This window comes from Seriola dumerili, unplaced genomic scaffold (genome assembly GCF_002260705.1).
Source record: "Seriola dumerili isolate Sdu_G_001 unplaced genomic scaffold, Sdu_1.0 BDQW01000105.1, whole genome shotgun sequence".
In the NCBI taxonomy this organism is placed as follows: domain Eukaryota; kingdom Metazoa; phylum Chordata; class Actinopteri; order Carangiformes; family Carangidae; genus Seriola; species Seriola dumerili.
In genome coordinates, this window is record NW_019174360.1 from 4,479,403 (window position 1) to 4,495,982 (window position 16,580).

Here is a 16,580-nt window from a genome sequence, read left to right on the forward strand (position 1 = left end):
CAATTTTGTGAATGAAGTCCCTGGAGCAGAGTGTTTTTTTACTGTGGCTATAAATGCTCAGCTGAATGAACACAGGCAATGACACAGCCCGTTAAATGCACTGCGAGCTGCGTGAGGTGGCCTAAATGGTTAAGACGCCAAGACCATTTACAGGATAGAGTCCACAATGGAGCTAAAGGCTGGTGCTCTCAAGTTTAAGCAATTATGTATATGGAAATAGGAAAACATAACATAAGTGGTTTTGTATTTGGTTTAACAGTGAGATGTATTTGTGGATATACAGTATATATCACACTGATAATCATAATGGATTAATTGGTTTGTTATTTCTGTCATAACACAATATGTACTTGCAAAAATATACATAGGACAAAATAATCCAAAACAGAATACAAATTCAGTAGAGAACGGGGAAAGTAGCCTATTATATATGCAAAAATAACTTAAAAGTAGTACATCTTGAAGGATGACTGGTTAGTGTCTGCTAATCTTGACTAGGAATTTTATTTTTATAATTTGTATTATTTTTCATTGCAAATTAGTCAAGGCTATAAATGTATGTAAGGCATTAGATAATTCAGTTAATTTTCATGCATCTGTCCACGTGAAAGAAGAGGTGTGTCCTTAAGATGATGGCATCCCAATTTAAGTAGGGGCCAGAGTGGCAGCAGGTTAAAAATTGAAAGGAAGCAGGATCATGCATCCTAAATGCTGAAATCATGGCAAAGTTAATGTTATATTTTATCCTATCAGTAGTAGCTATGCAAACATGCATGCTATCAAAACCACTTATGAATAATGTTGATTCAGTCCATAGATAATATATACTGTTAATAGCCTATCAGAGTATTTCAAAATAACACAAATACAGCAATTCCCTTTTTTGTTGTTTTGTAATATTAACTAACACTGCAATGCCCATAATGCTTTGTGCTTCATTTTCTTCATTCCTGCTACAAAAACCATGCGCCAAGCTAGTCCCAAATATAGTTCCTCTATGGGCGCACCAGCCGGCAGCCCCCTCGTACGCGGCTGCTCTTACCCGGAACAAACCATTCGACCACCCGGAGACGGGGGTGGTCGCCGTGTAGACAACTACAGGAAACGCAGAGGTAGGCTGTGTAATGTCGAATTCTGTGCAATTTTTCCTTTCATATCGCGTACCGAGCGAGGATTAATGCACAGTCTCGGCGAAAATTATTGTAGGTATCAATTTTAAAGCATCGTGAGACTTCCCCACGCCTCTGCTGTCAAATTCGGCGCTGATAGCGTACAGCTATCCTGGAAGCGTTTCATGTGTAGCATAATATGTAGAGATAAACAAACCTACGAGTAAAACCCGTGTTGCTGCAATGTTGCTATCCCCTTGTTTATTTTAGTTTCATTTGCGCACCAGTGACAGTGAAAGGTGGCTTATTAAAGGCTTCTTACATCAGTAGTATGTGGTCACATGGCACAGCAGCAGGGGACAATGTGGAGGGAGAGTGGGACTCAAGTTTCTCAAGGTTATGTAAGATTATGTATCAGTTAGAAAAGACAAATCACACCCAAGCATGTGTGTTCTCCTATGCCTCAAAGAAATCCCCCCAATGAACAGCATAAAATGACCATAATAAAAGTGTGGAAAGATTGTAAACTCACCCAGTTGAATTACAATACACAGAGATCCCTATGTAAACATTGTAGAAATATGATGGAGACTTGGACATAAGAGACAAAAGTATGCTGTTAGTTAAACAGATCTTAAGCCTTGCACTTTGTAACAAAACAAAAAGTCCTCAGCCAGATGCACAAGTCGAAATTTGGCCGAATTTAGGCCTTGAGTATGCTGCGGAGTACAGATAACGAACACACACCCACAAAAGTTCGTCCTTGAGACACACATCACAGATAAGTGAGGTAGCAAGACCAACTGTCAGAAGAGACACCCGCATTCTGGTATTTCAATCCCAGCTGCGAAGATGTGAGTGAAACTTGCTTTGTGCTCTACTTTTTGACGTTTGTCCTCCTCTAACTGGTTCAGCATCCATGGCTTTTTACACCGTTGTATCACTCTGTTTGGTTTCTCTTTTCCCATTTTTCCTCTTAATCCGTTGTGTTTATCCTTCTTCAGGGGTGTATGTGTGTCTCTTCCTGAACCCGTGATGGCTGACCAAGTACCTCAACAGCAGGGGGACCCTCTGCTGAGCAAGTTCTACCAGGGGAGCCTCCCTAATGGGAAAGAAGCCACCAAAGATAGCCTGCATGCCAGAGGCCAGTGGGCTAGTAAGGCTGAGTTCCTCCTGGCTGTGGCGGGGCAGATCATCGGCCTGGGCAACGTCTGGAGGTTCCCTTACCTCTGCTACAAGAACGGAGGAGGTAAAGCATGTGGGAGCAGGGGAGAGGGGAAGAACGGAGACAGTTAATGAAAAATTGTCTTTCTGTAAATTCTGTCTTTGTATCCCTCTCTTACCCCCCTCTCTTGACTTCCTGTCTGTCATGCACCTTTATCTTTGCCTCCTTTTTCTCCCTTCTATTTATTTTTCTACATATACATATAAATTTGTTAAATTTAGGTGCTAATTTGGGATTATTACTTGGTTATCGAGTTCATATTGCAATGGACACTGGGGTAAATGCCTTTTTTAGGTTTAGAGTGTAATCTGTGAAGATTCTCACAAGCATAGCAACTGATGTGTATGTGTTTCCAGGTGTGTTCTTTGTACCTTACCTGTTGTTCCTGGTGCTGTGCGGCGTTCCCCTGTTCCTCCTGGAGACCTCGCTGGGACAGTACACCAGCCTGGGAGGTGTCAGCGCCTGGAGGTCTATCTGTCCTTTATTTGGAGGTAAACTTATCTAATTGTCACATGTGTAACAGAATCGTAACATGCGGTTTTGTTTAGGGCTGCAACGAATGATAACCATATTATTGATTAATGTGCCGATTAATTTCTCAAATAATTGCGGAGTGATGATAATAATGTAGATGTGGGGTGAAGGTGGGGTGTATGAAAACATCTACCACCTACCCATGACACTGCTCCTTTGTAGATGCTTCAGAGTACAACATTGTATCTTAATGTCTGACTTGAAGAGAAAAGAGAGGGATTTTCACATAAAATATTTTTAAAAATTGACAGAAAGTTGACACATAACAAGAGATACCAGAATGAATAACAAGGACACAGGACAAAACAAGGCAATTATCATACGCAAGTTATATATTTACAAAAACACATAATAACACATTGGTTATGGAAAAATTAAACATACATAGAGACAGCTGCAGTGTGATTATTTATGGCTTTTTACTTTGCCTTTCTGTCTCTTCTACTTTCTCCTTTACTTCCCTTTGTCTTTCTTCCTAATCTTCCTCCGTACTGGCGCAAGTATTCAAAGCATTCCTGTGTCCACATCAATACAAAACCAATATAAACAGTGTGTCCGCAATCAGAAAATTTGGCACTCCCTGCTAGCTGCATGTCATATTGAATCTCAGCTTGTGTATTAAAGCAACTTTGCAGTGCAGAAGGCAACACGCTCTCCGCCTGCCAATAAAAACACACACTTGAGGTTGTATGTCTTTCATGCTATCCTGCCAGCCAAACAAACGGTCACGGTTAAGCATTAACTTAACACACAATTACACCAGCGGAACAGAGCCTGCCCTCATCAATGTGGTGTTTTTTCTAACCCTAACTCTAAGAGGAATAAAACACTATGATCCTAGATAATCCAAACCCGTCAGGACTGGAAAACGGGTTCAGACAATGAAACAAATAGACCTGAGCAGATTCCACGTGTTAACAGTTTTGTTTCGGATATCACGCTGGAACGCCCATACGTTCCCGTTGAGGACTTTGATCTCTCAATCTGCTCGGCTGTTTTATTTATAGATGCAAACAGATGTGAATGCAAACAGCAGCGGTCAGTATCCACGCTGCCTTGTGGCTGAGCAACACACAGAGTAGATACTGTGAATCTTTTGACTGACTGAACTGTGACTGGTTGATGTTTAAGAAGCAGTAACTTAGTTATGTGGCTACAGAAGCCAAGCCATAAAAACAGACATATTTAATTTTTCAAGGGATGTGACATGACCACATTTATCTTGTAGGGGGGCAGGACATGTTTCCCAACTTCACCTTTACTTACACATATGCCACTTACAAGCACAAAATTGAAAAAGGAGTTTTCCTTCATATCACATGATCTATGACACAGCAAAATCTACGTACTTACAAAGATCATGTGTGAACTGCTGCAAAATGGACCTTGCGGTGAAGATTGTTGGGGCTTCGGGGCAGTGCTTTGTCTGGCAGCCTAGGCTGCAGAATAGTTTCAGTGTTTGCTCAAGGACACTTCAGCAGGGTGGAGTGTTGAAGTTTCATTTACTTCACCCACCCTGCACTGTGACCAGCGACCTTCTATGAACACATGCTTCTAGTATGAAGTCGACCATGTCAGATACTCAGACAATGTAATGCTTCTGTGGGAATTCCTCACTGGTCTGTGTATTTGATGATCTATCATCAGATAAAGGCCTGAATTTCATTAGAGGATGCTACAAACAGCTATTTGTCTATGCAAACAGCCTACACTCTCTAACCCACTCAAGGCCTCATAAGACCATCATTCATTCCTGATGAAGATGTACTGGATGTGGGCTGCAAGTTGAGTGTCTCAGTAAATGGATGCTTTCATATGCAACTCGAGAGACTTGGAACAGACTATGGATATTTGTGCATGAATGCTTTGAAGATTTAACATAACAATAAGAGCTGCTTGTTTAAAGCCTGACACCCAGTCTCTGTCTGTCCTCTCACGTTTCTGCAGGGCTTGGGTATGCCAGCCAGGTGATGATCCTGCATGGCTGCGTGTACTACATCGTCATCCTGGCCTGGGCTCTCTTCTACCTCTCCTACAGCTTCCAGGCAGAGCTGCCCTGGTCGCACTGTAACAACACGTGGAACACTGGTCAGTAAAGACAGGAAATTAGATGTGTCTGTCGATGCAATTTTGGCCTGCTGTGTAAAACTTTTAAGGGTTAACTCGGGTCTATTGTGTGTGTCTGCAGAGGCATGTGTATTATTTGACCACCACAACCAGACAGCTAATATGAGCAGCCTGCCAGGGAACGCATCTTCCTCCGTCATGGAGTTTTGGGAGTGAGTGCCTTGGTTTCTTATTGGTCATTTTTCCGGATATTTATCATGCAGTTCAGAATACCACCTGGTGTAAGGCATTAACAGCAGTGCGTGTGTGCGTATGTGTGTGTGTCTTGTAGACGAGAGGTGCTCCGCCTCTCCAACAATTTGGACGAGCTGGGCCCAATCAACTGGAAGCTGGCTCTGTGTCTGGCCATCGTCTGGCTCGTTTGCTACTTCTGTGTCTGGAAGGGAGTCAAGTCCACCGGAAAGGTGAGCAGAAAAACATCATGCAATCATCACGCAGCATGACGCCTTCACTGACCTCCCCTTCCCGAAACAAATGAATCCTTTCCAGCCTTCGGAGCAAAAGACCCTCCTTATAACTCCAGAACTTGCCTGAGAATCTTGATGTTTTTAAGTTTCCTTTAGTCTCAAAGTAATTCAGTGATGTGCATCTGTACATCTATGGGTACATTACAAACAGCAACTGCTAATAGCTGATTCGGCAAGCTTGACAAAATGTTTACCCTAAGGTCCTTTCATTTAAAATGAGCCAGGCCATATCCTGGAGAAGTGACTTACACAAGGTCGATCTTGTGTTTTTTTGAAACAACAAAATCCTGAGGGGTGGCAGGGCTAGAGACAGAACATAAATCTTCTTCTTTCATATGGCCAGCAAATGAAATAAGGGGCTGGGTACTGTATTAATTTTGTTGTGTCACCACCACCGTCTGTCAACAGGTTTAAGACTCCAACTTTCCAGGGTTCCCTCTTTTACTATTTAATCCCTGTTTGAGGACATCACAGACATGTCCTTCCTGTTTTCTCTGTCTCTGTGCCGTCCTGACCACATCCCAGCATGCTGTGTGTACATTCTAGGTGGTGTACCTGACAGCCACCTTCCCATATGTCATGCTGTTTGTGCTGCTGGTGCGCGGTGCCACCCTGCCTGGAGCGACCCAGGGCATCATCTACTACCTCAAACCCAACCACACTCGCCTGGCAGACCCACAGGTACAAACACACACACTCACACTTCAGATGACTATGCAGTCATTCTTTCAGGCGATATAGCAGCTCCGAAAAGTGATACAGAACTGGACGTGGTTCTTCTCAACAGCTATTTAGCACAAGAAGAAAACAATTTTATCAGGAGCAGTAAACTAGGTCAGTAGTCAAAAGGTCAGTATTAACTGACTGGATTTTATTAGACACACATTGTCCTTTCATTGTAGATAATATGTAACATCAGTGTCGTTGCCTTGTGCGCATGTCTTTTTCAAATTGTGTAAATATAAATGGACAGTTGTTAAAATCTTAGATACTGAGTCTAACCACCGCTGTCACTATACAGCCTGCTGTGATGTTGGAGGGTTGATGTATATATTCTGGCTTTTACAAAACTTTAGTGCACATTTTTTTTCCAAGATTTGTCCATAAGTTTACATGTTATCACCAAACTTGTGTTCTTTTACAGAAAAGCCACTTTTTGGATCTTGAAAACACATTCACTGAAATGCTGCCTCTCATCTCTCCTTTCATTTTCTCCTCCTTCCTTCCCTCCCTCTCTCTCTCTCCCTCTCTCTCTCTCTCTCTCTCTCTCTCTCTCTCTCTCTCTGTATGAAGGTATGGATGGATGCAGGTACCCAGATATTTTTCTCTTATGGAATCTGCTTGGGAAGTCTCACAGCTCTGGGCAGTTACAACAAATACAACAACGATTGCTATAAGTGAGACACCTACCTACACTATCGCACAACTACAGCACACACCACACAACCACAGCAAACTCCTGAGGCTCCACTTTAGACAAACCATGTTCACTTGAAATGTAAGATGTGAGTTCCCACTGGTCAGATGGCTTCCAGAAGGAATGGCTGGAATGGACAGAGAAAACACACTGATACAGCCACACCTTAAAGAAAAGCCTTCGTTACCATGTTTCCCACAGTCTAGGACTCTAGCACACACACACACACACACACACACACACACACACACACACACACACACACACACACACACACACACACACAGAGCCAAGCGCTTCACTCTTGGCTTGTATTTACAGTAACAAGCCACAGCTCCACAATACAAGGCCAGAGACCAAGGATCAAGACCTCACTGTCTGTCTTGCTTTGTGTTCTGTTGTTTTAGTTCATTTCTCAAGTTCAAGTTCTGTCCTGCCATAAAGTCAAAGTCTGCCATATGTGTCTGTGTGTCCTTCCAGGGACTCTTTCCTGCTGTGCCTCCTGAACAGCACCACCAGTTTCCTGGCTGGTTTTGCCATCTTCTCGGTGCTGGGCTTCATGGCTGAGGAGCAGGGCGTGGACATATCCACTGTGGCCCAGTCAGGTGAAACAGGGTGTTGAGATGGAAGTGAGGAGATGTTTGGTGAAAATCTTTTAGCAGCGCCAATAGAGCTTTCCTCCCTAAACACTGCTACAAACAAAACAAGACACAACCAACAGTGTCCACATCCCCCAAGCTTAGCACCGCTTCATTTGTGGGGACAGGCAAATGAATTTCACTGTGCATGGTGATGCTCTATATTTGTGTTTTTGTGATCTAATCCCATGAACAGACCAAAACCAAGAGTGAATTGATTTTTACTGAAAAGTCTGTGTAGTCAGCTCCTGAAATATCCTATGCTCCTGTGCCACAGAACCCCATTGTTGTCCAAAAACTACTAATCTGTATTAATCCGCTTCTGAAAATAGTCCCGAACGAATGCACAATTTACTCCTGTTTGAGTAACGTTTGCTAAAAACTACAGTATCTGGCTGTTATAGGAAATTACCCAGCCTTTTTAAAAAGAGATATCACATATAATTAAATATGTGTCACTTGTTTTTTGTTTTTTTTTAGATTTGCTGTAAACCTTGAATAGGAATGAATGGGCACCCACAGACAGGGGAGGGGAGTTGGAAAGTCTTAAGAGACAGACAAAGGCATCTGTGGTTTTGGTCTCAACCTTTAAAATAACTGATTTTAAATAAAATGACAAAACACCACAATTATGACCTACTTGAGCTGAAAATCTATGTTTTATATATATATATATATATATATATGCCTGTTATACTTGGTTATGTTTTTTATTCTTATATAATATGATAAGAATTAGAAATAGGATTTGACTGGATAAGCAGAATCAGAATCCATAAAATTAATCCAGTGCCCAGCTGTTTATGTTTGAATTGTTCTTCATGTGATGGTATGTCCTCTCAGGGCCTGGCCTTGCCTTCATCGCCTACCCAAGAGCTGTAGCCATGATGCCGATACCCCAGCTCTGGGCTGTCTGCTTCTTCCTCATGATCATCATGCTGGGGCTGGACACACAGGTAGACGCACACTGACTGACTTTGATGAATTACTTTTGATGGAATTGATGTTTTGTATTTTGTACTATGATATAAAACTGGCAGCACACACACTGACCCTGTCTCCCCTCTGTCACTCAGTTTGTGAGTCTGGAGGCCCTGATGACGTCGGTGACTGACCTCTACCCTCACCTGATCAGACGAGGTCACAGACGAGAGCTGCTGCTGCTGTTGGTCTGCGTCGTCTGCTTCCTGATGGGACTGGTCATGGTCACGCCGGTAGGTCACACTCAGGACGGACGGATGTGTGTGTAGGTGGACATGATCTTCCAGCCTGTTTGGTTTTAATAATGGAGTTTTCTCTGTTTTGTGTGCATGTTTGTCTCCACGGCGATGCAGGGAGGTCTGTATGTGTTCCAGATCTATGATCACTTCTCCTGCAGTGGAGCCAGCCTGCTGCTCCTCTCCATATTCCAGTCTCTGGCCATCGGCTGGGTCTACGGTACGAATCCCAGCTCCTCTCCTCTACTTATCTTTCCTTTTTTGTCTTTCTTTTACTTATTTCCTCCTCCTGATTTCTCTCCTCTCCTCTCCTTTAATCTAAGACCAATTTTAACCCAATCCACTCCGTGTCTGACTTTAATTACATTGCTTTGGAGCTCATTAGTCACACATTAGGACTCCACAATCTGCCAAATTAGAAAACACCTAAATAAATCTGAATGTTGTCAATCTATTTAGAAAATATAAAAAAGAACAGCGCCAGCACTTTTTTTTTTATCACTAATGAAAGAAAAATCTGATAAACACACTCAGAGTCATCCAGTCCACTTCCTCCCCTCCTCCTGCATTCCACGTGGAGTCAGTAGACAGTATATTAACATGGCTGCAGCTACCCACTGTTGTAAGGAGACTGGCTCCTAGCCAGGCCCCTGTCTGTCTCCTCCGGGCCCTAAATCAGCCCCCGGGCCCCGTCGCCTCTCAGTCTCAGTCTGGCGGCCCCCAGGAAGCCCCTATCCCAGCCAGACCTGAGGCTCTAAAGCATTTACAAAAAGATTGTCTGTTTAAGTGTGAGATGGGTGGAATGTAACGTGTACGTGCATCAGGACAACACATATGAATGCAACTGCGTTTAGACTATCAACTTTGTATATGGCAAAGAATTAAGAGTCATAAAAGCTGTGAGTAGCACCATTGTAGGTGATAACAACTGTCAGAGTAGGTTAACAGAGAGTGTGTGTTAGTGTGTGTGTGTGCATATGAATACCGAGGAAGCCTGTTTTTACAGCTCTCCCAGCAGTAGGTGAGTGCAGCGGCAGAGTTGAGGAGAGGGGTTTTAAGTGGACTGGGTAACACAGGGGTCAGGACTCCACTCCACCTTTCTCCCCTTTTTTTTATAACTGTGGGATTTCACAGTTTTTTTAAGGACTCTAACAAACACTAACACTCTTCTCTCCATGGTTACGTGGTCCTGAAGGAGTTAGAAAATACATAGAAATCATAGAAAATACATGGTAACTTGTTGTTTTAAATACTGACAGATGATAGTTTTTATGTATATACTGTATAATGATAAAAGTAGAATACCACAGATTATTTTATAGTTAATTTTCCCTTTGACATTCGGGAGTTGAACTACATCTTTTCCTATGGTCTGTTACCACAACTGCTGCTGTTTCTAGCAACAGTAGCAGCTCTACTACCCATGGCAGCGATGGCATGGCATTTCAATTATTAGATCTGGTGACATGGAAACATCACTAATATGGATTCCAGTAGGGTAAGTCATCAGACAGTCAGGCCGTAAATAACTAATATGTTCTACCGTCTTGTCATAACTATTCCCTGGGAAGTGAAAGCAAATGTTGATGTTATTATTATTCCAAAAACTGTTTAATAGATGTAAAGTAGATGTTTATTTTATATTTACAAAAGGAATTTGTGCTTTCACTTCCAATCTGCCAGACTTCTACCACTACTACTACTCTGCTTACATCTAATGTTACTACCATTGTCACTACTTACTTGTACTGTTATCACTTTATAATTACATCTCATTACCAGCTGTCCCACTGTCACTGTTGTTGCTCATCCTGGTCCTGCTGCTGCATAATATAAACAATAAAACAATGTTTTCTTATTCAGGACATTTTTCTAGTATTTTCCTCTGTAGTGGTGAATACAAAGGCAAAAAAAGAAAAAAGAAATTCTAACCCAAGTTGGCCATCGCCACCAAAAACAACAAGCCAGTCATAAACCCAACTGTGATGTCAAACCAAACCACAACCACTCATGCTGCTCTTGTTTTGGCCACAGGAGCCGAGCGCTTCAGTGCCAACATCAGGGATATGACGGGCTACAGTCCCCTGCCTGTCTTCAAGCTGTGCTGGAAATACTTGACCCCAGCTGTGTGCACTGTGAGTGACCCCTCCCCGCTGACCGGCTTTCACACTGTTTAGTGTCCTCTTGCTGTGAAATAGTACACGCATAAATGCATGTTTGGGATTTGGTACAAATTCCTCCCGCTGTCTGTCAATCAGTCAACCTCTGTGTTCATCACGTGTCCATCAATGTGTGTAAATTTGTATGTTGTACCATGTGTGTGTCCTGAAACCAGCGAACTTCTCTGAACACATTGAACACACAGACGTCTTTCATATTTTAGCTCTGGAGGTGAACAGGAGGCAAAATATATGTATGTATGTCATGTAATGCCTTAAATATGTAATGTCCTGTTTACTGACACAGCCCTCTTTCCGTCTGTCTCCTTCAGGCCACCTTTGTATTCTCCCTGGTTCGTTGGTCTCCGCTGAGCCTGGGGAATGGCCTGGTCGCTCCTGTCTGGGCCACCACGCTGGGCTGGCTCCTTACCTTATCGTCCGTCTCCCTGCTTCCCATCTGGGCCATTTACGCCCTGGTCACCACCCCGGGAACCCTACCGCAGGTTACACCAGCACTCTCTTCAGTCTGTTTAGTATCATGTGCTGCTGATAGTGCGTTATTAACCTAGAGACGTTTAAAAAAGTTCTCTCAGATAATGAAACAGAAGAAAACTTAAAAACTAGACACAGAAAGAAAGAGTTGTTCAGAGTGATAAGGATGTGAAGATGATAAAATACTTAAGTGTGACCTTTTTGACCCCGCAGCGTTTCCAGCGTCTGTGCAGCCCTGCCAAAAACTCTTCAGCAGCCCTCAACCACATCTCCACCAACAACTCAGCGCTGCCCTACAGCCCCGCCCTGCCTCTCACCGAGAAGCCAAAGGAGCCGATCACTGACATCATCCAGGATCACATGACCTGATGATAGTCTACGATGATGTAACATTTAATGCTGCTCAGCCAATCAGATGTGGTGAAGGGGAGGGTCGAGGTTGGAGGTAATGCTGCAGAGTCCCAAATGAGGGCCTGGAATTCATTTTTAATTATAGACTAAAAAGATCCTTCACTTGTGGCCTTTTTTACCTGAATGTGGAGATGTAACCCCAGCAGCAACGGTATCCCACACTCCGTTATTTCATTTACATCAGGCCATTACCGTCAATTCATATCAGGTGATCATGTCATATTTACGTCCACATTATCTTGAATTAATGACTAATGAAAAAGAAAAGAGTAATAAACTCCACTTAAATTCTCCACCCAAGGGCCACTTATTCACTTATTTTCCATTATTCTGAGTACTTCAAGGACGTCTTAAAAATGTTTGAAAGCTCCAGAACAAGCGCATAAGTGGACCTTGAGTGGAGATTGTTTTAGGCATGAATATGTTAATCACTAAAAATGTTAAAGTTAAATGTATATATTTATCAGTAAAACACTGCCTATGATTAAAATGCTGCATCTGCCTGCTGGTAAATTTTACGAGCGCTGCCTGAACGCTAGTTATTTTCGCTCTCTGTGGAGTTGGATCGTCCCACTTGAGAAGGAGGTGTAGGCTCAGTCTCCTTCAGAGGGTCCAGTGCTGAATTGGGACACAGCTTGCTTTACCTTTAAGACCTGCCCCACCCTGTTACTACACAACTTTTGCGCACAACTGTTACTGGCTACCAGAGTTGGTTATTGTAAAACAGCACACACTCCTTCAACTCAAGAATTTTATCTGCTGCGTCTGTTTTATTCATCTCTTTGTGGACCATGTGATCACAGCCCCTTTAGCTATCCAAGGCAGCATCAGTTGTCATTATATAGCCTACAAATCTACTCTCTATGAGAGATCGCTGCTTGTATTAGCATGTGTGCTTAGCTTTGATTCTCTATTTAATATGTCTTTCTTGTTGTGTTTAGGTGCAGGTATCATCTGAAATGACTCTATGAGTCAGACTTGTTTTATTTATTTGTCTTTGCCCTCTGATCGCTGTGTCATGGAGTTTGAATAATTCATACAACGCCTTACACTCAGAACTATGTTAATCCAAGTTGCATTATTCAAATGCCACTTTTTACTGCCAATATATCAAGTGCTCAACCTTATGTCATGGTTAACTCTTTATCACTGAGAGGCAGTAACTATTTTCATCCATTAGACATACTGTATTTGTCTCTGAAAAAAAGGGCAGGAAAGTTGTTTATACTTATGATAATTGTCTCAAAGGTTTCACATGCAGTTTCTGCAAAAATAAAATACATTATATCTTTGAACTATAACAAAAATACCACTTATCAAGCTGAGAAACATGCAATCAACGTATCTGAATCAACATATATTAATACAATATTACAAAACTGCTGTTGATACTGCTGCTGTACAGACAAACAATGATTGATTTTTTTATTCTGTGCACCAAATGTTTATCCTAAAATGTTAAAGTACATTTTATTAAGAAACTAACTTTATATTTAAACTGCAAAATAACTCATGCCACTCCAGTATGATTGTCTTTGGAGGTGACTTTACAGTGTCATTTACTGTAACATGCAGGAGAAGTAGAAATGAATAACTTACACCTATGCAGTGTAAAGATGTTTATATTTTTCAAAAGAAGATACAGTATGTGAATGTTCATAAAAATGCGTTAAATTCATTATGTTTCTCATATGTATCACTTTCAGTACAGTCACTACAGACTTTTACAATGTCAGAGAAGGAAGACATTTTGAATAATTTACATTACTTTCTTTTTTTTTTATCACTGTGGTGTCTTCGGTGTCTCCATTAGCTCACTGTACTTGCAAGTCGAGGACAGAATGTACTCTTCACTGGGAAAACTTAAGGATGAGGAACATTTCTTGAGCAAGTGTGTTGTGTTGAATATGTTTGAAGATAAACAAGTTAAAGTTCCTTATGCAAACTTGAATCTGCAGTTTTTTCAGACCTAGATCAGAGTTTTTGATTTTTTTTGATTTTTTAAATCCTTTCAAATGCTCCTCTGAGATTACTTTACAAAAAACAAAGTGTTATACCCATCTGGTGTCTTTTGAAAGGATTTACTGTGTTATCATCTCTGTTTACAGGTGTATACTTGTGCCTCTTTGTTTTAAAACTGGCTACTTTTGTATGTGTATCATTATTTTCTTTTCTAAATGAACATATGTGTGTTGACTGTGTTCATTTCGTTGAATGTGTGTGTGCAGGTGTGTGTTTGTGTTTGCTACAGCACACCTGTGGTCGAAGCTAGCTGTCACTCTGGAGACGATGCTCTCTCCCTCTGCGCCATGGTAACAGATGCTAAGAACACACCTGGTTTCTACGCAGGGAGGAAGAGAGGAAAAGAAGGAGAGAAAAGAGAGATGCAGGAAAGACGCGCGCACACACACACACACACGCACGCACCCGCACACACACACACACACACACACACACACACTCCATCAGCCGTCACAAGAACAAACATTGTGGTGGCTGTTCCCTTCATCTGAGGCATTTTCAGCGTGATGGGAATTACTGGTTTAACATCCATGAAGGGAGAGAAGGAAAGGATGGAGATAGAGCAAGAGAGGGTGGAGTATGTGTGTGTATGTGTGTGCAGAGGAGGAGAGGGAGTCATGGAGACTAAAGAGGGAGGGAGAGGAGCAGCGCTGGGGGGAATTCTGACACCACCACTTAGATGGAGGTTATGTAAAAGGCTCGGCTTGTCAATTAACGGTATTGGATTCCCTCCTCCCAGCCACCGTAGGAAGTGGGCTGGTCCCACACACACGTGGCCTGGCACGCGTGGTTCTCACACACACACACACACACACACACACACACAATTTGTTTTGGTGACGTGCTATACTGTATGCAGCCTGCTTTGCACATGTGATCCGGGTTACTGTCTAATTGTGTGTTTGTGTGTGTGTGTGTGTGTGTGTGTGTGTGTGGATAACGGGGGCGGTTTATGTCCATATGGTTGCTTTGGCATACATCTCACTTTCAGATGATGGGGATTAAAAATGATCCAATGGGCTGAGTGTGTGAGACTCAAAGAGGAGAGAGGAAGAGGGAGGGAGAGGAGGACATTGTAGGGATGAGAGCCAAAGTGTGTGTGTGTGTGTGTGTGTGTGTGTGTGTGTGTGTGTGTGTGTGTGTGTGTGTGTGTGTGTGTGTGTGTGTGTGTGTGTGTGTGTGTGGGGTTTCTGTATGTGTATGGCACTGAAAGATGCTGGGGAAAGTTGCCTAATTTTCGCTCAGGCTCAGTGCCACTAGTTTGCAGCTGCAGCACTTTTCACCACATGCATTAACTATTTTTTGTACACACAAACTCAACACACTTATTTTCTTAGTCTCAATACTTTCAAGGACACACTTTCAAGTACCAGGACACACAAGCACCGACGCTCCATCTTGACATCACACTGTCCTGATCAAACATCCTCTCTCACACACAGCTCTGGTTTGCTCTGTCTTTATGGCTGTCTTTTTTACTGCAGGTAATACACTTGACAGTTTGGTGTGAAGGAGAAGCAGCCGGCAGCAGGAGGGGGGCTGTTAGGTGGCGGGGGGTGGGGGGGGGGGTTTGTTTGGAGGCAAGACTTGAGGACAGGGAGAAAAAGAGACGAGTAGTGGGGGTGTGAGGCGCATTGCATAACAGCTGGGTGATTTGGACATGAGGCTCAGCTCGATACTGGATCTACTCTGCAGTGGTCACCGTATTGAAGCTTGTGGGTGTGTGTGTGCTGTGTTTTCATGGCCGTAGCAAAGATTTTATGAACCCTGAGGTCATGAGCCCAAGTCCCACCCAACCACACCCCCTTGGAAAATACTGACAGGACCCCAAACAGAAAGTATGTAAAAATACTGAGGACGTTGTGTTGAGGAACTGTCAAGTGACATTTTTCTGGAGGCTTGTTTGAATACAGCGAATCCTTGGTGTGGGATGCTTCAAGTGTGGATCGTACCACGGTGGGATTTGGGGGGGGGGGGCTTACGGTGGCAGCACACCGTGTTCCGTTTTTTGGCCGTGCTTCCACCGTCCACCCACGCTCCCTCTCGCTCACTCCCTGGCTGCATCCCTGCACCACACTACCCACACCGCTCAGTCACGTAGAAGGGGGCTTTGGATTAGCACACCGCTTTGGGAGAGCACACACGGCCTCTCACCGCTTGGGCGCAACAAAGTTGAAATGTAATATCTGTTCTCAGGTTCTTGTGTGTGTGTGGGTGTGTATCCACAAAGAGAGGCCTCCTTCTTGCGTGCACACACACACACACACACACACACACTCTGAAACCCCCTCTGTGGTGTGCAAAGGTAGTAGCTGTTAGGTGACTCAGCAAATGAGCAGTGTTTTGGAACTTTTAAGACATCTTACAAACACACTCTCTTGTTGGCTTTGAGTGTGTGGTGTGTGTTGTGTCGTGTGTGTGTTGTGAGAGAGAGAGAGAGAGGCATGGACTTCAGCCCAGTCAGGTTTATGGCATTGCTAACCCCAACCTGACCCCACCTCACCCACCCTCCAAGTATGACATCCCATTGGCACTACACTTCCCTAAAGGTACAATAAATAATCAAGACAGCTCTCAGGGCAGTTCCAAGCACAGTCACACACCTGCAGACTCTCTCTCTGTCTCTCACACACACTTACACAAACTTACACACTTACACACACTTTTTCCCCTTTACTCTCTTATACCCAAGTGCAGCAGTACAGCACCTACTGTATGTATGCTTACTGATTTCATAGTCTCCTGCTCTCTCTCTCTCTCTC

The 16,580-nt window shown here is 43.1% G+C and overlaps 1 protein-coding gene across 4 annotated transcripts in view; it reads left to right on the plus strand.

Moving 5' to 3' along the window:
• LOC111222649 (sodium- and chloride-dependent GABA transporter 2-like) overlaps positions 1-13,747 on the plus strand; it is a 28,531-nt gene extending 14,784 nt beyond the window's left edge. For 2 of the 4 annotated variants that reach the window (XM_022746451.1, XM_022746449.1), the window contains exons 2-15: positions 2,114-2,358; positions 2,691-2,825; positions 4,816-4,956; positions 5,057-5,147; positions 5,267-5,399; positions 6,009-6,143; positions 6,756-6,859; positions 7,360-7,484; positions 8,361-8,473; positions 8,594-8,731; positions 8,852-8,954; positions 10,769-10,869; positions 11,226-11,396; positions 11,599-13,747. In XM_022746451.1, coding sequence (XP_022602172.1) covers positions 2,145-2,358; positions 2,691-2,825; positions 4,816-4,956; positions 5,057-5,147; positions 5,267-5,399; positions 6,009-6,143; positions 6,756-6,859; positions 7,360-7,484; positions 8,361-8,473; positions 8,594-8,731; positions 8,852-8,954; positions 10,769-10,869; positions 11,226-11,396; positions 11,599-11,754 — 1,860 coding nt within the window. In that variant the 5' untranslated portion in view covers positions 2,114-2,144 and the 3' untranslated portion in view covers positions 11,755-13,747. Of the gene's footprint in view, positions 1-1,015; positions 1,113-1,436; positions 1,964-2,113; positions 2,359-2,690; positions 2,826-4,815; positions 4,957-5,056; positions 5,148-5,266; positions 5,400-6,008; positions 6,144-6,755; positions 6,860-7,359; positions 7,485-8,360; positions 8,474-8,593; positions 8,732-8,851; positions 8,955-10,768; positions 10,870-11,225; positions 11,397-11,598 lie in introns of those variants that run through there. The other 2 variants (XM_022746450.1, XM_022746448.1) reach the window with 2 other exon arrangements.
• Positions 13,748-16,580: the final 2,833 nt, after the last annotated feature.